Source organism: Ylistrum balloti, unplaced genomic scaffold, assembly GCF_031769215.1.
Source record: "Ylistrum balloti isolate Yb309-2 unplaced genomic scaffold, AGI_CSIRO_Ybal_v1 Utg369856, whole genome shotgun sequence".
Lineage (NCBI taxonomy): Eukaryota > Metazoa > Mollusca > Bivalvia > Pectinida > Pectinidae > Ylistrum > Ylistrum balloti.
The window spans coordinates 1,288,075-1,312,417 of record NW_026782006.1 but is presented as its reverse complement, the minus strand read 5'-3'; the positions used below and the strand labels follow the sequence as shown (position 1 = coordinate 1,312,417).

General features: G+C 36.8%; 2 protein-coding genes across 2 annotated transcripts; both read right to left on the bottom strand.

The window, feature by feature from the left end:
- Positions 1-17,079: 17,079 nt before the first annotated feature.
- Positions 17,080-20,091, bottom strand: LOC132545739 (headcase protein homolog). Its single transcript, XM_060209429.1, has one exon. It carries the CDS (start codon positions 19,988-19,990, stop codon positions 18,347-18,349), a length of 1,644 nt encoding a protein of 547 aa, XP_060065412.1. The 5' UTR covers positions 19,991-20,091; the 3' UTR covers positions 17,080-18,346.
- A 2,938-nt stretch (positions 20,092-23,029) lies between these two features.
- Positions 23,030-23,791, bottom strand: LOC132545768 (splicing factor 3A subunit 2-like). The gene is made up of 2 exons (XM_060209455.1): positions 23,566-23,791; positions 23,030-23,481 (listed from the first exon to the last, which is right to left on the bottom strand). The coding sequence occupies exons 1-2, from the start codon at positions 23,789-23,791 to the stop codon at positions 23,030-23,032; spliced, it is 678 nt and encodes a 225-aa protein (XP_060065438.1).
- Between the last annotated feature and the right edge of the window lie 552 nt (positions 23,792-24,343).

Sequence of the window (24,343 nt, the reverse complement as noted above, 5' to 3'; positions counted from 1 at the left end):
GATTTTTGTTTCTTTTCGTTATAAAGTGAAATATAAATGTTGAAGGAAGGGGACTTAACCAATCACAGTAATGGTCTGAAGGAAGGGGACTTAACCAATCACAGTAATGGTCTGAAGGAAGGGGACTTAACCAATCACAGTAATGGTCTGAAGGAGGGGTTATGTACTTCATTTGACATTTTCTACAGGACTGAAACATGTTTTAAGCAAGATACACATGAGAAAATTCAAGTTTAAAAACAGTAATCTGTAGTATTACCAGTATAAAACAGGAATCTGCTGTATAAACAAGTATAAAAACAGGAATCTGCTGTATTACCAGTATAAAAACAGGACTCGACTGTATTACCAGTATAAAAACAGGAATCTGCTGTATTACAAGTATAAAAACAGGAATCTGCTGTATTACCAGTATAAAACAGGAATCTGCTGTATTACCAGTATAAAAACAGGAATCTGCTGTATTACCAGTATAAAAACAGGAATCTGCTGTATTACCAGTATAAAAACAGTAATCTGCTGTATTACCAGTATAAAAACAGGAATCTGCTGTATTACCAGTATAAAAACAGGAATCTGCTGTATTACCAGTATAAAAACAGGAATCTGCTGTATTACCAGTATAAAAACAGGAATCTGCTGTATTACCAGTATAAAAACAGGAATCTGCTGTATTACCATTATAAAAACAGGAATCTGCTGTATTACCAGTATAAAAACAGGAATCTGCTGTATTACCAGTATAAAAACAGGAATCTGCTGTATTACCAGTATAAAAACAGGAATCTGCTGTATTACCAGTATAAAAACAGGAATCTGCTGTATTACCAGTATAAAAACAGGAATCTGCTGTATTACCAGTATAAAAACAGGAATCTGCTGTATTACCAGTATAAAAAGGAATCTGCTGTATTACCAGTATAAAAACAGGAATCTGCTAGTATTACCAGTATAAAAACAGGAATCTGCTGTATTACCAGTATAAAAACAGGAATCTGCTGTATTACCAGTATAAAAACAGAAATCTGCTGTATTACCAGTATAAAAACAGGAATCTGCTGTATTACCAGTATAAAAAGGAATCTGCTGTATTACCAGTAATCTGCTGTATTACCAGTATAAAAACAGGAATCTGCTGTATTACCAGTATAAAAACAGGAATCTGCTGTATTACCAGTATAAAAACAGGAATCTGCTGTATTACCAGTATAAAAACAGGAATCTGCTGTATTACCAGTATAAAAACAGTAATCTGCTGTATTACCAGTATAAAAACAGTAATCTGCTGTATTACCAGTATAAAACAGGAATCTGCTGTATTACCAGTATAAAACAGTAATCTGCTGTATTACCAGTATAAAAACAGGAATCTGCTGTATTACCAGTATAAAAACAGTAATCTGCTGTATTACCAGTATAAAACAGGAATCTGCTGTATTACCAGTATAAAAACAGGAATCTGCTGTATTACCAGTATAAAAACAGGAATCTGCTGTATTACCAGTATAAAAACAGGAATCTGCTGTATTACCAGTATAAAAACAGGAATCTGCTGTATTACCAGTATAAAAACAGGAATCTGCTGTATTACCAGTATAAAAACAGGAATCTGCTGTATTACCAGTATAAAAACAGGAATCTGCTGTATTACCAGTATAAAAACAGGAATCTGCTGTATTACCAGTATAAAAACAGGAATCTGCTGTATTACCAGTATAAAAACAGTAATCTGCTGTATTACCATTATAAAAACAGGAATCTGCTGTATTACCAGTATAAAAACAGGAATCTGCTGTATTACCAGTATAAAAACAGGAATCTGCTGTATTACCAGTATAAAAACAGGAATCTGCTGTATTACCAGTATAAAACAGGAATCTGCTGTATTACCAGTATAAAAACAGGAATCTGCTGTATTACCAGTATAAAAACAGGAATCTGCTGTATTACCAGTATAAAAACAGGAATCTGCTGTATTACCAGTATAAAAACAGGAATCTGCTGTATTACCAGTATAAAAACAGGAATCTGCTGTATTACCAGTATAAAACAGGAATCTGCTGTATTACCAGTATAAAAACAGGAATCTGCTGTATTACCAGTATAAAAACAGGAATCTGCTGTATTACCAGTATAAAAACAGTAATCTGCTGTATTACCAGTATAAAAACAGGAATCTGCTGTATTACCAGTATAAAAACAGGAATCTGCTGTATTACCAGTATAAAACAGTAATCTGCTGTATTATAAAACAGGAATCTGCTGTATTACCAGTATAAAAACAGGAATCTGCTGTATTACCAGTATAAAAACAGGAATCTGCTGTATTACCAGTATAAAAACAGGAATCTGCTGTATTACCAGTATAAAAACAGTAATCTGCTGTATTACCAGTATAAAACAGGAATCTGCTGTATTACCAGTATAAAAACAGGAATCTGCTGTATTACCAGTATAAAAACAGGAATCTGCTGTATTACCAGTATAAAAAACAGGAATCTGCTGTATTACCAGTATAAAAACAGGAATCTGCTGTATTATATAAAAACAGGAATCTGCTGTATTACCAGTATAAAAACAGGAATCTGCTGTATTACCATTATAAAAACAGGAATCTGCTGTATTACCAGTATAAAAACAGGAATCTGCTGTATTACCAGTATAAAAACAGGAATCTGCTGTATTACCAGTATCAAAACAGGAATCTGCTGTATTACCAGTATAAAAACAGGAATCTGCTGTATTACCAGTATAAAAACAGGAATCTGCTGTATTACCAGTATAAAAACAGGAATCTGTAGTATTACCAGTATAAAACAGGAATCTGCTGTATTACCAGTATAAAAACAGGAATCTGCTGTATTACCAGTATAAAAACAGTAATCTGTAGTATTACCAGTATAAAACAGGAATCTGTAGTATTACCAGTATAAAACAGGAATCTGCTGTATTACCAGTATAAAACAGGAATCTGCTGTATTACCAGTATAAAAACAGGAATCTGCTGTATTACCAGTATAAAAACAGGAATCTGCTGTATTACCAGTATAAAAACAGGAATCTGCTGTATTACCAGTATAAAAACAGGAATCTGCTGTATTACAAGTATAAAAACAGGAATCTGCTGTATTACCAGTATAAAACAGTAATATAAAAACAGTAGCTGTATCTATAAAACAGTAATCTGCTTACCAGTATAAAACAGGAATCTGCTGTATTACCAGTATAAAAACAGGAATCTGCTGTATTACCAGTATAAAAACAGGAATCTGCTGTATTACCAGTATAAAACAGGAATCTGTAGTATTACCAGTATAAAAACAATAATCTGCTGTATTACCAGTATCAAAACAGGAATCTGCTGTATTACCAGTATAAAACAGTAATCTGCTGTATTACCAGTATAAAAACAGGAATCTGCTGTATTACCAGTATAAAAACAGGAATCTGCTGTATTACCCGTATAAAACAGGAATCTGCTGTATTACCCGTATAAAACAGTGATCTGCTGTATTACCAGTATAAAACAGGAATCTGCTGTATTACCAGTATAAAAACAGGAATCTGTATTACCAGTATAAAAACAGGAATCTGCTGTAAGTATAAAAACAATAATCTGCTGTATTACCAGTATAAAAACAGGAATCTGCTGTATTACCAGTATAAAAACAGGAATCTGCTGTATTACCAGTATAAAAACAGGAATCTGCTGTATTACCAGTATAAAACAGTAATCTGCTGTATTACCAGTATAAAAACAGTAAAAAAACAGAATCTGCTGTATTACCAGTATAAAAACAGGAATCTGCTGTATTACCAGTATAAAAACAGGAATCTGCTGTATTACCAGTATAAAACAGGAATCTGCTGTATTACCAGTATAAAAACAGTAATCTGCTGTATTACCAGTATAAAACAGGAATCTGCTGTATTACCAGTATAAAAACAGGAATCTGCTGTATTACCAGTATAAAACAGGAATCTGCTGTATTACCAGTATAAAACAGGAATCTGCTGTATTACCAGTATAAAACAGGAATCTGCTGTATTACCAGTATAAAAACAGGAATCTGCTGTATTACCAGTATAAAACAGTAATCTGCTGTATTACCAGTATAAAAACAGTAATCTGCTGTATTACCAGTATAAAAACAGGAATCTGCTGTATTACCAGTATAAAAACAGGAATCTGCTGTATTACCAGTATAAAAACAGGAATCTGCTGTATTACCAGTATAAAAACAGTAATCTGTAGTATTACCAGTATAAAAACAGGAATCTGCTGTATTAGCAGTATAAAAACAGTAATCTGCTGTATTACCAGTATAAAAACAGGAATCTGCTGTATTACCAGTATAAAAACAGGAATCTGCTGTATTATAAAAACAGTATAAAAACAGGAATCTGCTGTATTACCAGTATAAAAACAGGAATCTGCTGTATTACCAGTATAAAACAGGAATCTGCTGTATTACCAGTATAAAAACAGGAATCTGCTGTATTACCAGTATAAAAACAGGAATCTGCTGTATTACCAGTATAAAACAGGAATCTGCTGTATTACCAGTATAAAAACAGGAATCTGCTGTATTACCAGTATAAAAACAGGAATCTGCTGTATTACCAGTATAAAAACAGTAATCTGCTGTATTACCAGTATAAAACAGGAATCTGCTGTATTACCAGTATAAAACAGGAATCTGTAGTATTACCAGTATAAAAACAGTAATCTGCTGTATTACCAGTATAAAAACAGGAATCTGCTGTATTACCAGTATAAAAACAGTAATCTGCTGTATTACCAGTATAAAAACAGTAATCTGCTGTATTACCAGTATAAAAACAGGAATCTGCTGTATTACCAGTATAAAAACAGGAATCTGCTGTATTACCAGTATAAAAACAGTAATCTGCTGTATTACCAGTATAAAAACAGGAATCTGCTGTATTACCAGTATAAAACAGGAATCTGCTGTATTACCAGTATAAAACAGTTATCTGCTGTATTACCAGTATAAAACAGGAATCTGTAGTATTACCAGTATAAAAACAGTAATCTGCAGTGTTATCAATGGAATTTTTAGTGTGAAAATAGGAATCAGCTGTATTATGTGGAGAAAAAAACTAGTATTACTTCAGAAAATGTTAGTATGAAACTTTCTGAAATGTGTCATTTTATCTTCAGTGACAATTGCATTTGGTGAAAAATTCTGATATACCATGATTAATTCCACACGTTAAATTCATCAGTATATCGAAAAACGATATGCTGATTAATGTGTCTAACATAAAGGTCAAGGTCATTTGTACGAACGCTATTCAGACATCTCCTGAACAGAAGGTCAAGGTCATGATGAAAGGTCAAGATTATGAAGGTCGAACTCGATATCAAGTTATTGGTAACGAATACATAGTGTATGTTTTGAAGTACAGAGTCCTATAGAAATGTCTCGAGAGTCATTTTCTGCAGAACATAACATCATAAGGCCAATACATTGATTTCTTGAATGTAAACATTAATTCACAATGTGATGTTTTTTTATGAATGACACATCGCTGGAAAGATAAAACATTTTTTCTACCAACTTGCGTAATGTATGTGTCAAAGCTATGTTGTAAACTAAGTACTTCCATTCCCATGCTCGGTATGGTATCTCGAAATGGATACCTTATCTCAATGGACAGTAGCCCCGATCACATTAATTCTAGTGGTTGTTACAACATGGACGGTAGATTTATTTGGATACCCTAATGTTACCATAGCAGAAAGTTGGAAGAAACCAGTCCCGCATTTGTCAGTAGTGCTATGAAGATTTCTGATTGTAACAGTCACATGTCATTCTTTGTATGGTAGCATTGTAAGATATCACTACGTCTATAATTAGTGTTATGTAATCATTATTTCGCTATTTTACTGTGAGCGGAGGAAACTCGAGAACCATGGAACCAGCTCTTTATACACAGATATAGCAGCCGACAAATTGCATGATGCCAACGATATCTCTGGACCGAAATCCATGTCTGGAAATCAATGTCGGTTGATTGGATTCTCGAAATGACCTGCGATGCGTTTTACATTTTCAATATGATGAAACTTATTCCTGGTAATGGACTTGTCTGACATTTCGAGGTTAAATCAAGACTCTTTTAGAAGGAATTTACATGCATGGTACAATTGTGTGCATGGTGATTGCCAATGAACGGCTCGTGTTCTACTTGCACAGGACATCAATACGTAGGTTCGGAGTAAGTAGGTGTACTATGTCAAATTTATTTCTGATTTGCATGGGTCGAAATCATTAAACTAGATCGTAATCTTCCCAGGCATAAATTTGAGTTAGATATTTTTAGTTTGTCTTGGAATGGTAAGTATTCAGAAATCATATAAAAGTTTTCTGGTGTGGAAGTGTTTAATGAACTCGTAAGAACTTCAATACCGAGGTCACCTAGGGAGCATACGTGTAACAGATTAGTTAGCTATGTCTCAAATCATGACAATAAAAGAATATGTTTACAGGGAGTCGATATACAAAAAGTGTTGGCGTACTTACAATTTTTAACTTTGGATTAAATTATGTTCCTCTAAAATAATTTTAGTCTCGTTCTCTCTGGAATGTGAACACCTATTTTCCAAACTTCTTTCGGCGTTGATATCCAAACTTAAAAAAAATTCCTTAATTAGTATCTGCATGGGAACATCCGAACTTAGTACAGAACACTTCACAGGCTCGACTATACGGCATGAGTAGGTGAGAAAAACCCGCTTATAAACAGAATTCAGCTAGGCCAAATGCCTATTAACACTTCGCCGTCACTCATGATAAAATATAACCTGATGACGTAATTGGCGTTGACTACAACTCCACGATCTTTACCAACAACCAAACCAATATGGGCAGCTTTCCACCCAGCTGTAGATTTCCCTATTGTGAATTTTCCTTTTTTGGATAGCAACAACCTGCATTCCCAAGCTATGGTGTTTATATGTCTCTGTGGTTTGATATTCAAGGGCCTGTTCCCATTATCACGATATTCGTGCAAGAAGTCGTCAACTGACCGGAAAATCTCGTAACACAGGATTTCAAAATATGCAGGTTGATGAAAATTATGGGGAAGTTTTACGATCTTATTGAGAAATATTCTATTTCGTTGTGCGATATGATACTAGATATGTTTGATGCTCGTTAGTTTCCCTGTTGGTTCCGTTGTTATATATCTTGTTCTCATTTGAGAACCTGGCGCTACTTTCTTCGATTGATCAAACTTTACATAGTGGATATCGTCGATGAAGCAGAAGACGCTTTACTCTTTCGGAACACATAGCCTTGCATTTTTCCCATGAGTCTCCGTATAAATCTTTCACTTGCTATATTTTGCCCTATTTTTTACCTTTGAGTTTGGATTATGATTACGTTGACATGTTGGTAGTTTTCCCCTATATTTCTACTATGTACAATGCGTGTCCTGGAGAAGATATCGATCGTTAATGAAATTCATCAGATCCAGGTCACCGTTAAAGTGTGTACTTACTCGAAATATTGTCAATAATTCATCGCTATATATCTTTAATGTCAGCAGTGTTCTAGTCACTTTTTCATTAATAGAAAGTGCAGGTTGATGTCTGTGTTGTCTTCAGACGTTATCTTAGGACTGATCCGAAGCTAATTGCCGACCGAATTCAAGAAAGAGCATGAAATGATGCGGCCCATTCGTACACATTAAATATTTCAGTAAGATTAGACATGTACTTAAAACGTGTTGTCAAGAGGCCAACATTATGTCATGCACGGAAATACTACAAGTGGATGACTGTTGAGAGTTGAGAGTTTTGATAGACCGACCTGACAGTAAAATTACATTTGCCTTTCTCCTCGAATTTTAGTCGCTGTGATTGAAATACTGTTGTATGTCTTTATAAGTTCCAGTAAATACATAGTTACGGCGTCAGCGTTTTCCTCTAAATAACATCTCTGCAATAATCAAAATACACTGAAATATTAGGCCAGTATCATACTGCCTTGAAGGGCTTTCACGTGTGTTCAAATGAATAACCTTGACCTACTTTTAAGGTAAATTTGGCCAAAAATGTTAAAGTATTCAAATACTACTTTAGGAAAGGTTTAGAATCTCGTGGAGAGATAATTGCCTTTTCAATGTAAATGGCAGTCAAAATTGACCTACTTTTAATATCACAGAGAGCTAATATATGTGTTGACCTAAGATAGACATAAAAGTTGCATATATGAGCTGCAAAACGTGCTAGTGATGAAGGCTCATTGTTCTCTTATTTAACGAGAACTTCCTGGTTTTTTTTTTTAAATTCTCTGGATGACTATATATATCAAATTAATTTTATCAAGAGTTAACGTATTTTTGTGTTACAAAATAGCCAACGTCACAATACAATGAATTATAAAAAATAGACACTAAAACGGTAAACATTTTATTTTGTTTTCAATGGTATGCAATAGTAGCCCAGTATTAATGAATTATATCACACATCAATATTAGTTAACGGATCTTCGGCTATTATGCCTGTACTTCCGGTATGTCACATTGCGACACCCGGATGTTTGTTTATCACCAGGATATCCTTTCATGGTGGGAAAACTGAACACTTTGGATCCGTGTTCTTTCGTGGACTCATTAGTGTGTTATACTGCAGAGCGGGGTAACGTTCTTGACTTCCATCACTGTGACGTTCTTGTCTTCTCTCGGGAACTCAATGTGACGTTCTTTTCTCCCACCTCTGCCCATGTAGGATAGACATGTCCCATGTGGAACACCCATGGAGGATAAATCTATCCCACATGACTGCACTCTGTGACCTCAGTTGGCTATCACAACTGACTCAAACCGACGAGTGGATGCTTTGTTTGCAGGTTCCGTAATGCGCGACTGTAACATCACAGTTAACAACCTTGTCCAGTGAACACAAATAAACGTCGGAGGATCATCTATGACTCTGATTCTGAATGAACACACGCGTGACACTCACACCATTGCAATTTTTCGCGCGCATAAACATTGGACGTCATTATAAACTGGGAAACCCCCTTTTTGTCCATGACATCGCGGCAAGCCTACCCTACGTTAATAAATGATACGGAGTTAAATGTTGTTCAATACAAGTATTTCCATGTATCTATCGCTAATTAAAATATTTAATTTCCAAAAAATAAATATTTCTAATGGTTATTTATATTGCGTTTGTAGTCTGTCATTTTGCTCTCGCGGAAGAATGTAGAATTTTGGAAACGTGGGTAGGGGAAGATTCTATTAGTCTTCTCTTGGAAACTCAATACGACGTTTTTGTTTTTTCTTGGGAAGTCAATGTGACGTTCTTGTCTTCCCTCGGGAATTCAATGTGATACTATTGTCTTCGTTCGGGAACTTAGTGTGGCGTTCTTGTTTGCTCTCGGGAACTCAACGTGACTTTCTTTTCTTCTTCGTTCGGGAACTCAATGTGACGTTTTTGTCTTCTCTCGAGAACTCAATATGACGTTCTTGTCTTCTCTTGGAAACTCAATATGACGTTTTTGTCTTCCAGGACGCCATGTGTCGTACTTCCTATTCTTCTCCTCTTTGAGACACAACGTGACGTTCTTGTCTTCTCTCATGATATCAGTGTGACGTTCTTGTCTTCTCTTGGAAACTCATTATGACGTTTTTGTCTTCTCTTGGAAACTCAATATGACGTTTTTGTCTTCTCTTGGAAAACTCATAATGACGTTTTATTCTCCCGGGAACTCAACGTGACGTTCTTGTCTTCTTTCGGGAACTCAGTGAGATGTTAATGTCTTCTGTTGAGAACTCAATGTGACGTTGTTGTCTTCTCTCGGAAACTCAATTGTACGTTGTTGTCTTTTTCGTAAACTCAATATGACGTTTTTGTCTTCCAGGACGCAAAGTGTCGTACTTGTTTCCTCTCGAGAACTGAAATTCGACATTGTTAACGCTATCGGGAACTCAATGTTCTTTTCTTCACTCGGGAAATCAATGTGGCGTTCTTGTCTTCTCTCGGCGACACAGTGTGACATCCTTTTCTTCTTCTCTCGGGAACTCAATATTACGTTCTTCTCTTCTCTTGGAAACTCAATATGACGTTCTTGTCTTCTCTTGGAAACTCATAATGACGTTCTTGTCTTCTCTTGGAAACTCATAATGACGTTGTTGTTTTCTCTCGGGAACTCAATGTGACGTTCTTGTTTTTTCTTGGAGACTCAACGTGGCACTCTTGTCTTCTCTCGGGAGCTCAATGAGATGTTATTGTCCTTTCTCTAGAACTCAATGTGACGTTGTTGTCTTCGTTCGGGGACTCAATGTGACGTTCTTGTAATCTCCAGTGAACTCAATGTGACGTTTTTGTCTTCTCTCTAGGACTCAATGTTTCGTACTTGTCTCCTCTTAGGATCTCAAATTCAGCGTTTCTTAATGCTTTCGGGAACTCAATGAGACGTTCTTTTCTTCCCTCGAGAACTCAAAGTGACGTTCTTGTCTTGTTTTTATAACTCAATATGGCGTATTATTTTGTCTACTCATGGAATATCAAATGCGTTCTTTTCCATTCTATGGAAGACAAAATGATGTTTTTGCCAGCTCTCGAGAACTCAATGTGACGTTTTTGTCTTCTCTACGGGACTCAATGTGTTGTATTTGTCTCCTCATGGAAACTTAAATGTGGCGTATTTTATCTCATCTCATGAACTCAAATATGGCGTTTGTTTGCTCTCGAGAACTAAATTTGACGTTCTTGTCTTTTTCGGGAACTTAATGTGGCGTATTTGCCTCCTAATGGAATCTTATATGTGGCGTTTTTTTTCGTTCTCTGGATCTCAATGTGACTCTCGCGAACTCAGTGTGACATTTTTTGTCAACCATCAACAGATGCGTCCATGGTCCGACCGTTAACAACTTCTGTTATCTATTTCTTGAGAAGTACTTGGTGGATCTTTCTCAAATTTTATATCTAGGTTCCTTTTGGTGCTTAGTTATGCCCATTTGATTTTGGGTATGATCAGAACAATAAAATGGTGGAAGGCGGCAATCTTGGATTTTGACTTTGAAAGTTTGTTATCGCTATTTCGTAAGAAGTACTGTTTAGATTTTTCTCTAATTTCATGTATAGGTTCCTCTTGATCCCTTGTAGTGCCCAGTTGATTTTGGGACTGGTCAGAAAAAAAATTGCCGAAAAGCGTCCGTCTTTGATTTTGACTTTGAAAGTTTGTTATCGCTATTTCTTAAGAAGTACTTGATGGATCTTTCTCCAATTACATATCTAGGTTCCTTTTAGTCCCTAGTTGTGCCTATTTGATATTTTGGGTCTGATCAGAAAAGCCGAAAATTTTTGACGGATTTTTGGATTTGAAAGTTTGTTATCGCTGTTTCTTGAAAGGAACTGTATGGATCTCTCTTAAATTTCTTATGTAAATTCCACTTGGTCTCTGGCTGAGCTCATTTAATTTTGGGTCTGATGAGAAAAACAAAATGGCTGAAAGCCGACCATCTTGGATTTTTACTTCGAAAGTTTGTTATCATCATTTCGCAAGAAGTAGTTTTATTTCTCAAATTTCATGTGTAGATTCCTCTTGGTCCCTAGTAGTGCCTGTTTGAATTTAGTACCGAGAAAAGCAAAATGGCCGACAGGCGACCATCTTGGATTTTGATTTTAAAAGCTTGTCATTGCTATTTCTTGGAAAGTACTTGGTGGATCTTTCTTCGAAAGTTTGTTATCGCTATTTCGTAAGAAGTACTGAATAAGTTTTTTTCTCAAATTTCATGGGTAGGTTCCTCCTAGTTCATAGCAATGTCTGTTTAAATTTTGGACTGATCAGAAAAATAAAATGGCCGATAGGCAGCAATCTTGGATTTCGCCTAGTAAAGATTGTCATCCCCATTTCATAAGAAGTACTGAACAGATATCTCTCAAATTTCGTACGTATGTTCCCTTTGGTCTCTCCTAGTGCCAACTTGATTTTGGGACTAATCAGAAGATACAAAATGGCTTCCAGACGGCCATTTTGGATTTGGCATGTAAAGATTATCATCACAATTTCTACAAATGAATAATCAAATGTCTTATTATCGAGGGCAAAAACAGAGAAGGGTGGAGAAAAGAAGGTAAAAGATCCATCTTTCAAAGAGCAATTAAAGATCAAACAATTGTGGGTGCCAAGATCTCTCTGGAATCTCGTTATCCTCTCTCGGAGACTCAACGTGACGTTTTTGTCTTCTCCCGGGAACTCAATGTGGCGTATTTGTCTCCGCATGGAAACTTAATTGTGGCGTTTTAATTCGTTCTCGAGGACTCAATATCTTATCTTCTATTGGGAACTCAGTATGACGTATATGTCACCTATCGAGAACTCAAATTTGGCATTCTTTTCTTCTCTCGAGAACTAAAATGCAACTATCTCTTCTGTCTTATCGCATAGAAATATCCACACTTCCGGTGAGGGTAAGTTCAATCTACCTTGCCGGTATAAGATAGCTTGCACACACATAACTCGGGAACTCAAATGTGGCGATTTTGGTCTTCTCTTGGGGATAAAGATGCGGTGTTCTTGTGTTCTATCGAGGACTTCAGTGTCGCGTTCTTGTGTTTTCTTGAAGATTCAACCATGGTGTTCTTATTTTCTTGTAATGGTCTAGTTTTTCTGGGACTTGGATTTCGAGTTCTTTGGGTTATGTTGTGAACAATTTTGATCTGAACTCAGAATAAAGTCGATGTTTATAATATCAAAGACATATGAAAATGACGCGTGACCGATTAAATATTGTTTGTGTAGTAGTGAATTCATAACACACCTTAACGGTTTGTGATATCTAAATATCCAACATCATGACAAACTATGTCACAATACGTGGATGTGATCCCTTAATCGTCACTAAGTAACCGCAGATGCGTGTCAAGGTCAAAGTTGAAAAGTCTATAGCTGATATCGATTTGAACGATGTAAACAGATTTGTTTCACAGACTAAGTGTACAGACAGTCTGATAATGTCTCCACTACAGTACCTACTACAACACTGAGTAAATATTTTGATATGAACGGTACGGGTAAACAGCGGTAAACCACAGAAACGTCAACATACTTATAGCGACCGAAGGCACTTTTCCCCTCTGGTAGTAAGTCAACAGTTTCGTCAGGTGAGAGAGAGAGAGAGAGAGAGAGGGGTCGTTTTTAGGGGATTATCTACTGGGATTAACTACTGAAGTTATAACTAACAGTATTTAAGGGATTATCTACTGTACCATACATTAGTTATAACTAACAGTATTTAGGGATTATCTACTGTAGTTATAACAGTATTTAGGGGATTATCTACTGTAGTTATAACTAACAGTATTTAGGGGATTATCTACTATAGTTATAACTAACAGTATTTAGGGGATTATCTACTGTAGTTATAACTAACAGTATTTAGGGATTATCTACTGTAGTTATAACTAACAGTATTTAGGGGATTATCTACTGTAGTTATAACTAACAGTATTTAGGGGATTATCTACTGTAGTTATAACTAACAGTATTTAGGGATTATCTACTGTAGTTATAACTAACAGTATTTAGGGATTATCTACTGTAGTTATAACTAACAGTATTTAGGGGATTATCTACTGTAGTTATAACTAACAGTATTTAGGGATTATCTACTGTATCATACATTAGTTATAACTAACAGTATTTAGGGAGTATCTACTGTATCATACATTAGTTATAACTAACAGTATTTAGGGATTATCTACTGTATCATATTTAGGGATTATCATTAGTTATAACTAACAGTATTTAGGGGATTATCTACTGTAGCTATAACTAACAGTATTTAGGGATTATCTACTGTAGTTATAACTAACAGTATTTAGGGATTATCTACTGTAGTTATAACTAACAGTATTTAGGGATTATCTACTGTAGTTATAACTAACAGTATTTAGGGATTATCTACTGTAGTTATAACTAACAGTATTAGGGGTTATCTACTGTAGTTATAACTAACAGTATTTAGGGATTATCTACTGTAGTTATAACTAACAGTATTTAGGGAGTATCTACTGTATCATACATTAGTTATAACTAACAGTATTTAGGGATAACTAACAGTATTTAGGGATTATCTACTGTAGTTATAACTAACAGTATTTAGGGATTATCTACTGTACCATACATTAGTTATAAATAACAGTATTTAGGGTTTATCTACTGTAGTTATAACAGTATTTAGGGGATTATCTACTGTAGTTATAACTAACAGTATTTAGGGAGTATCTACTGTAGTTATAACTAACAGTATTTAGGGATTATCTACTGTAGTTATAACTAACAGTATTTAGGGATTATCTACTGTACCATACATCAGTTATAACCAACAGTGTTTAGGGATTATCAACTGTAGATCGTGGTTTTAATAAAATCAAAAGTACGGTATTTAAAAAAGACAAGAAATATATTCATTTTTTCCGAATATCGAAAAGTGTTATTTTTCTCAAACCAAAAAAAAAGCGATTTTCACATTGATGGATTGGTTCATTCTTTAGCATCTGTTAATTATCGAGTATCAACCCTATTTATTATTTAACAGTCAGGACGGCGGGAAATTACTGTCCATACATACGTTACCTGCGCCATACAGTAAACATTTTGAATGAGCGTCTTTCCACCGTATTCAAACGTTTTACGCTGTTTTCTGCTAAGAATCGGATATAAAACTGATTTTATATACCAAATAAGAAAAAACATGAAATCTTTACATAAAAGAGTCGGTCGATGGAAACCTAACTTATCCAACACTCGCTTCCTTTGCGTCCGAACACCATAAATCGTTGATTTTCAATGCAGTAACTAGAAAACAGCGTTCTGATTGGTCAAAATCGCGAAAGTTAAAATGAACGCGATTCCTTTTTGTTATAGTTGGAAAACATCTGTTGCAGAAAGTGTGGACTCTATTTTCGATTTACCTTTTTCATGCCATAATTCTGAATTAAAACAGATATTTGATATCGTTTCAAGGTAAAGCCCGGACTCATGAAACACCAACTATACCAGCACCTCCAATCCAATACTTTTCATTAGATTGTGAAATTCTACAACTGAAGTCAGAAATCGACCTCAGTACAAACTAACAATGCTGTAGATGATAAATATGTTTACACCAATGTCATACCCCTACACACTTGAATTCGATTCTTGGGTCTATTTATCAAAGTGAAATGGAAACAGTACTTTAGTTATATCCCTAATATCTACTGCAATACATTTAAAGAATAAGAATCAACATGTTGTTATGGAAGTCAAATATCATACAAAATCTGACGATTTACCAAATCCTTCAGTAAATTCATTGCACGTACGTTTTAACTTGTCATTCATATATTTAATGACCAAGTTATGACTACAATATACCCTAACAGACAGCACCATAAATAACCCATTAATAATAGGCTTGTTGTTTACGCATTCTTCATATAAATTACTTGGCACTGTGTCAAACAACCAAGCCTCTCTGAATACGAGACCAAGCAATACATTTTGGCCAAGTTGCAATTGAACGGGTCGTCTCGGTTTTGTTTCCCACTTTAAACCCGTATTAAGAAGTATAAATGTGTGTCCAATTCGCAACACTTTCTGACATCCCACTATCTGAACGTAACTTTGTGAGCTTGATCAAGTCGCATTTTACAATAGTTTATCTGACAAATAAGTACCTTTATACTTGGGACCCAGAGGACCTCAGGAAAACCTGTACATATGCAGTTTTGTTCACAATGCAGAGTTACCCATGAGCAGGTATTGATTGTTACGTCATCAGTTCGCTCGAGAAAATTACGTCATTTTCTTTTCTCGTACACATAAATGACTAAACCATGCTCACAACAATAAGTAACTCCGAATTATTGAAAGACGAAATAGTTGGGACATCTCCAGAAGAGTAGAACTAGGGGATGCTTGTCTGAATTTGTTTAAATTACTCTGTAGTTATTGTTAAAATACATCACTCTATGCGGTTGTTTGTTGCGTGATAAAATGACACAGAAAGAATAAGGTAGCATAAATAATGTGTGGAGGTCAGTCTAAAACACAGTGCAACGAGATCTACTGTTACTAGGACCTAGAAACGCTAAAATTTCATTCATAAAAGTGCATTATAGACAGCCACAACCAAAGTCATAAAATGCAGATACATCACACGTTATTTTTACTCTACCGTAAGCGTATAGTCACGTTTGTTTGAGCGAGAAAAACATTCTTTTACATGAAACAATAACATGCGTAATCCTTTCTGCAACCTCTGAAATACGAAGTTGGTCTTGCACACCGCAAGATATGCCAAATGATCCGATTTTTTAAAATTTACGCTGAGTTATGTGGAAACACGCAATGTGTACACATGTCCCGTGTACTACTGCAGACTAGAAAAGTACCGTCACAATGAGTTAAAAATACAATCTGTCCTATTTACATGGGAAAACTCGGTTAATGTTTCCTGACATAAGGTCAAGGCCGTGGGTTGTTTTGCATAAACAGCCTATGATAAACAGACCTCGCGGCCGCGGCACTTAAATTACCACCCTATAACTTTCAATTTATTTAATGTGGGTATGCTGTCATTTTGCCAAACTTTTACCAATATTTAATACAAAGAGAATTCTCATGACAAACAGAAGGATACGTGTATTGGTTTTTTTTCTCGAATTCAAATAAGAGTGTACAGCATAACTGTCAGTAATAAACCTGAACCACAACACCTATCACAGCAAGGAGCTAACACTTGCACCAAATTACAAGGTTTTTTTTTTCTATCGGTGAATTAAGTTCTTTCAAACTGCAACGTTTCGGTTGCCAGTCTTAAGCGTAAAATCTCATATTTAATAATGTATCTGTATACAAATCGTCGAAATGTACGCGTCACGTGCCCCTCTTGGAGGAGCTAGGTCTAATGTTTAAAATTTTCATACTTTCAATCAAAATTTACAAATTAATTTGAACAAAGTATCAAAAAGTATGCACACGACAAGTGTACAGAGTACCAAACCACTTTATATATCAAATTCTAGAATAATCCAACTTCAAAACCTTCGTAGTAAATACTTTATTTCAAAAAATAAACCCGACAGGTTCGCCATTTCCTCAGTTTTGCAGTACTGCACCACTGTCTTACAGACCAGCAAACAAGCGACTTACAATCGACAGCATATGCACGTGAGTATATTATATATACAGCAAGTTACCTACTTACACATACGCAATTAGATGCGGTTTTTGCCCTATATCAAATACTGAATTATTATAATGTAGTATTTCTGAAAAATGTCCAGCATGACCGTTTCATCAATGTTAGTGGACGACTAGGAGAAATCACCTACATGACAAGTTACTACAATGAACGACGTACTTCAGTTCTCAGACTGAAAGCTAGCAAGTAATGAACGATATATACTTTTTTTCCATTTTACTCACATTTCATGAAGCTTTGGTCAGTGAATCATTATTGAACTAAAGATCTTCTCTAATTCAAATAAGTATGTACGTGTGTAGCAGCAAAATAACACGTGCCGTGAACATAATATTATACGAGCATAATGGAGAGTTTCAGAAGTTTCGGGAGCTCACTATCGAGGTTCCTCGTAGGGAGACTCAGAGAGCTGAAAAAATCCATCGGAAATGTGCATTTTACACAAATTACCAGTTTACTGTCATTTATGGAAATATCTGCACTACATACATTGTACTTTCTGTTGCAAATCCACTTCCGATTTTCCTATTGGACCCTCGACAGCTTTTAAGCCGACACAATTATGCACCAAATGCTTCACGTTTAGAAAAAAAAGAAACATCCATATGTTAAGTGTCATCCAGGCACTTGGAAAGTAATGTTTGCAGTCACATACAATCGCACCAATACGAATAAAAAAAACATCCCGCGCTAAGATTCCATACATACCACGTGATGAAAAATAAATCAACATAAAAACGATATTCCACCAATCTTCCAAAAAGTAAACATATCCGAAGTAATATCTCGGAAAATGAAACAAAATTAAAAACCCGAAACTCATCTTTCCTGATAATGAATTTCATAAACTGTTCAGTCCGAATGATGGGGTGTCCCAAAAAGTCCCGCTATAGCCATCGATACAGTTCGCTTACATTGAACTTTTCTCTGCTAAATACACATTTATAATATTACAGGTCACAAATAACACGCGCACGTCAAGATGAACATGTTGATGATGGTGAGGTTGCCTTATTGCAAATGTGTGAATCATACAAAATGTTACCATATAAAAAATGTGCAGTCCTCACAAAGTTAATATTTGCGATTATCTAAAGTTCACTATTCATTAATTCCATATAGGTTGTTGTTTGGCCGGTTGGTATGGCTTCACGGCGAACGTCTCCTGCATGGGGCGTATGAAATGGTAGTCGTGTGCCTTACAGTAAGGACACGCTATCATTCGGCTGTACTCGCTGTAGAACGCTAGACCGTTGTTTATGTCAACGACGGCACGTCGACAATGTTTGCACGTAAGTCGCTTCTGACAGCAAGGCATCGCGGCGAAGATATCATAAGAATACATGGACCCAAGGAGTAGAGTGCTTCCGTCCCACTTCCTTTTGCATGCCATACATTGGACATTGCTTGCACCTTCCAGACAGTTGACGCATGCGGCGTTGATAAACTGCAGTCGGCCTTCCGATATAACCTGAACGACGCCGTCGCCGTACGCTTGTGGTGACAGAAAGAACGTACCATCGATCATTGGATAGCGATCGAACACCGGAAGTGTGCACATACACAGCACACAATTCAAAGACGACACCTTATAAGTGCTCAGATGGTTGAGAACAAAACTCCGCGTTTCGTCATTACCGGGTGGTCCGTCATCCTCCATTTTGATGTGGTACGGGTTCTGTTTGTGACGAGGAAGCATATTAAACGCAGTCAGATCGTGACGTCGTCGGAAAATGTTAGAAAACGATGTCTGAGCAGAGTCGGTCGAACACGTGTCAAACTTAGGCTTGGGGGCCCGTATCAGCATGTTGCCATTCCGAGGCGGCGACGGCGTCGGCGAGCTCGACCCCGTGGAGATGACGGAAGAACTGCCTGTACTTCCGAGACTGTCGGTCCTTGGACGGACGATAGCAGTAGTGTTAATAGGTTTACTGATGCTATTAGCACTACCTGTATTGTTGTTGTCATTTTTCTTCCCGGTCGAGCCGGAGTTCTTGTTGGGCGGATTCGACGTTCCAGTAACGCTGCGACTTACGTTATCAAGCTTGGGTTCGCTGCTGGTACTTATGTTTCGGTTTCGTATAGTGTTCGTGTTGACATTTAAGCCTACTATACTTTGTCCGTTGTTTCGGTTCCCGTTTTGACCACTGACGTTGTTGTTTCCATGGTCGACGTGGTTGTGATTAACGTTATGGTTCACGTTATGATTGACGTTATGCGACCCGCTCTTACCACTGGTAACCACGGGCATTGGACGGTCGTTTTTCTTGGCCTTTTTCTTGTGTTTCCGGGCGTTGTCATTTTTGGGGGGTGGGATGTAGTCCAAGTCTTTCCTTAAGTGACCACGCCCGCAACGACAATCACAAGCTTTGAATGCAAGATCATAACCCTTCTTGGTCCACAAATTCTGCAAACGTTGCTTTTCGCTCCAGCTACGTGCTCTGCCACACGACTTCAGGTAAGCCAACACACCGTCCTCCCAATCATCAAAACAAATTTTATGCATCCACGTACCTTCAGAACATGCATCATTGTTGCATACAACCCTGACAGCATCTCCAGCGTCCGACGGATCTATACTTTCCTCCGAACATAGACACCCAGACGGCATACAACAGCTTACAACTACATGTCGGTTATTCTCAGGCTGATTGTTGTCGTTATGCGTGCCTTCTACCACGCTGGTTTCGTTGTTGTTTGTTTCGTCTTTAACACTTCCTCGCTGACTTCGGTGATGTCTATGATGAGGCATGATTGAAATAAACGTCCAATATTTCAGAATACATCCACTGAATTAAGCGTCAATGTCTGTTCATTGCACAAACTCTCTTCCACTCCACACGCGTCTTCACATATGCCGGTAAATTTTTTCACTGAGTTCGTCGGCTTGTTTTGTTGATACAGAAAGCCGGCCTCTGACGAGCGATTTGATTGGTTTGGAATTCGGTCAGCCTATGAGCCATTGGATAGTAATGACAACATTGTGACCTTTGACCTCTACGATCAGTGATTGATATGTAGATTTGTAGCGTGTTTACAGTCGATGGAAATTAGGTCGAGGCCATTCAGAGAGCTTAGGTGTATTTATATTTTACAAAATCGCATGAGTAGCATTATTTATGTTTAATATGTTGACGAACAGGTATAGAATTTTCGGCAGGCGAACATGCTCATTTCATGAACGAATAAGTTGGTATACTGATGAGCAGATTTCATTGATTAGACTCCCATAGATCTAATTTATATTCCCGAACTGAATGAGTTTCCTGAGTGTCAAACATGGGTCATAGGAGAGAACGTTTATTTTATAATACGGCTTATGGTTACCAAGAATGATTGATATCGATTGTAATGTACAAGTATGTTTTCAGATTTTATTAAGAAAGAAAGCTGAAAAATGATGTCAATATTCTCTTACACAGTATGGATACTTGGTCAAATTGATTTAACTTATTAAACTTATTGTATCCTCTTTCATTAATGATTTATATATAACATTGAACATATCTTATTCAGTTTTTGTAATAAAATCCAAACAGTAGGAATATGAGAATGGGAAATACGTGCAAACTAATTATAAAACGAAATTATGTATACTGGGGAAATTATCAATTACAGCAAAATGTGTCGTTCTATAGATCAAGGATAAAAAAACCAAACCAACTAGTTGGTTGCAAGAAAGGCCTGTTATAATTTCAACAAACGGTTCTGTAATTCCAAATTTTTAACATATCTTACATCGAGTGCTGCGTTTTAACTATAATTTCACAATATGTTAATGCCACATTTTAAAAGAATGAATTAATATGCTTTATAAAATACATAATATAATTTGGATTATCATCAGAATTTCTTTTCAAACTAGCGTGCTATGCAAATCCAGCACTCTACAGCAGTAAACTGAAAAATGTCATCTTCTGATGCCCTTTAGAAGGTGACTTTGAATTTTTGTAATATATGGAAATTAATCCACTCGCCATCAGCACAGAATGAAGCTACTGTGTATTATGTACTCATTCTTTATAGTACACTCCCACATTTTATTTATAGAGATATTCAATAGTGTTGTCAACAAGCTTTATTTAAAGTCACATATGATAAACAATAAAACATTAACAGTGTAGTGTTATTATTGTGACAAACATAAGTATAACACAATGCATTATATAGCAATGATGTTCACTACTTATGAAATGTAGACATATTATGGTGTGACAGCTTTTCCGGGAAGAATACCGGTTTTAATTGAAAACAGTTATACATCTATAATATCCAATATCTATCCGGGAAGAATACCGGTTTTAATTGAAAACAGTTATACATCTATAATATCCAATATCTATCCGGGAAGAATACCGGTTTTAATTGAAAACAGCTATACATCTATAATATCCAATATCTATCCGGGAAGAATACCGGTTTTAATTGAAAACAGTTATACATCTATAATATCCAATATCTATCCGGGAAGAATACCGGTTTTAATTGAAAACAGTTATACATCTATAATATCCAATATCTATCCGGGAAGAATACCGGTTTTAATTGAAAACAGTTATACATCTATAATATCCAATATCTATCCGGGAAGAATACCGGTTTTAATTGAAAACTGTTATACATGTATGTGTGTACAACCACAAAACAGTGTCAGGTTTTTCATAGAGAGACTGTGAATATATCTTCTAGCGGACTAGACACAATCTATATCGTTATCAACTTCAGATGATTACATCGTTTGGATTTCACTAATCCGAGTCGGAATAAGTTGAATCGATACTTGGGACACATGACCAATGGTCAGTGCGACTGTATTTAGATGACAAGGCTTGACCAGCTGTAAACAAATTGACCATTCGCATGTTGGGTCAGAACGTCTCGCCCTTTTAGCACGCGCTGATACTAGCCATGATGACCATTAAGGGAGACCAAGGTGACAGTTTAATCCGAATAAATGCCAGAAGTGTCTTGCTGAACACAAACATTACTTTAATCATTAAGTATGTAGTTGGATCATAGCCTATTGATGCTCTATTTAACATTTGGTGGTATAAACGTACCAGAGTCTCTCAATCACATCGTCTGGTCAACCTGAACAATGTAATAATCAGATATGCTTCTGATGAGTTAGAAGAAAATAAATAAACAATGATAATAAACCCAGTTGAGACAGTCTAAATGATGCTGAATTTCAAAGATGAATTGATCAATTCCTTGTATGTTTAAAACGTCCTTTCAGACTCGATTCTTCTATATTTTCAACACGACAAATGTTGTGCTTCTCTTACATTTTACAGCCTAACAACCATCTTCAGACGAATATACCAGGTTGTTTCATCTAGTATTGGAATCGCGATCCAAAATACTGCCGTTCTCGGTAAAACAATAACATTCCTGAAACCCTCATATAAACTTTATATCACTCGTACAGCATACTATAAGAGGTTGAATTGGATTCGACAGCAAGTGTTGTGCTACTGTACTGTATGGGGGTCCGGAGGCCTTGAGTGGAAGTCCTTATGTGGGTGTCCTTAGACATTGTTTGGGAGACCTTGGGCATTGCTACTGTACTGTATGGGGGTCCGGAGGCCTTGAGTGGAAGTCCTTATGTGGGTGTCCTTAGACATTGTTTGGGAGACCTTGGGCATTGCTACTGTACTGTATGGGGGTCCGGAGGCCTTGAGTGGAAGTCCTTATGTGGGTGTCCTTAGACATTGTTTGAGAGACCTTGGGCATTGTGTGAGAGTCCTTAGACATTATGTGAGAGTCCTTGGACAATGTGTGAGAGTCCTTAGACATTATGTGAGAGTCCTTGGACTTTTTTGTGGGGGTCCTTAGACATTGAGTGGAAGTCATCAGACCTTTTTTGGGAGTTCTGAGACCCTGCGTGAGAGTCCTTTGACCTTGTGTGTTGGAAGTCCTTAGACATTGAGTGGGAGTCCTTTAGGCCGTTTGTGGGAGTTCTCGGACCTTGTGTGGGAGTGCGAAGGCCTTGTGTGGAAGTTCTGATACCTTGTGTGGGAGTGCAAAGGTCTTGTGTGGAAGTTCTGATACCTTGTGTGGGAGTGCGAAGGCCTTGTGTCGAAGTTCTTAGACCTTGTGTGGGAGGACGAAGGCCTCGTGTGGAAGTCCTTAGACCTTGTGTGGGAGGACGAAGGCCTTGTGTGGAAGTCTTTAGACCTTGTGTGGGAGCACGAAGGCCTTGTGTGGGAGTACGAAGGCCTTGTGTGGAAGTTCTGATACCTTGTGTGGGAGTGCAAAGGTCTTATGTGGAAGTTCTTAGACCTTGTGTGGGAGCACGAAGGCCTTGTGTGGAAGACCTTAGACCTTGTGTGGGAGTGCGAAGGCCTTGTGTGGAAGTTCTTAGACCTTGTGTGGGAGCACGAAGGCCTTGTGTGGAAGTTCTTAGACCTTGTGTGGGAGCACGAAGGCCTTGTGTGGAAGTTCTTAGACCTTGTGTGGGAGCACGAAGGCCTTGTGTGGAAGTCCTTAGACCTTGTGTGGGAGCACGAAGGCCTTGTGTGGAAGTTCTGATACCTTGTGCGATCATCATTTTTTGCCTTTTGTGCTGAAGTCCTTTGACTTTGGTGGAAGTTTCGAGACTTTGACTAGAAATTCTCAAAACCTTGTCACAAAGGACACCGAGTGTGGAAAAGAAAGCATAGAAAGAAAGAAATACAAAATAGGAAAAGGTGAATTTACTGTTGTCGCGGGAATAGCAAAGATCTGCTTCTACTTTATGCGTGGAAACATGTATTATAACCAGAAATGTACCTGACGGTGCGGGATAGTGGATTTTGGTCCAAACAAACAATTAAAAAAAAAAATTCTTTTCCACAGACCACAGACGGCTCCAGTGAAACAACAAAACACAATAACATGCGTCATCGCCCTGTATGATTCACACACTGTTGCATCACATGGAAATATCCACAGCATTAATTTTAGACATTATGCAAGCTTGAGTTTCCAATAGAATTAAGTATTGTTACAGTCCTATCCATTCAGGCAAAGAAAACAGAAATCTGACTCTGAAAAATGTCTTGTCTAAATGTAAGTATTCACCGGAAGTTACAATTAGCTAAACAGCATGTTGTATTACATT

Bases quoted from the DNA above. Each gene is read 5' to 3' on its own strand.
- LOC132545739 (XM_060209429.1), bottom strand. From the start codon at position 19,990: ATGCCTCATCATAGACATCACCGAAGTCAGCGAGGAAGTGTTAAAGAC.
- LOC132545768 (XM_060209455.1), bottom strand. From the start codon at position 23,791: ATGATGATCGCACAAGGTATCAGAACTTCCACACAAGGCCTTCGTGCT. The intron at 23,482-23,565 runs GTCTAAGGTCTT...CTCCCACACAAG, and splicing joins CCTTCGCACTCCCACACAAG to GTATCAGAACTTCCACACAA.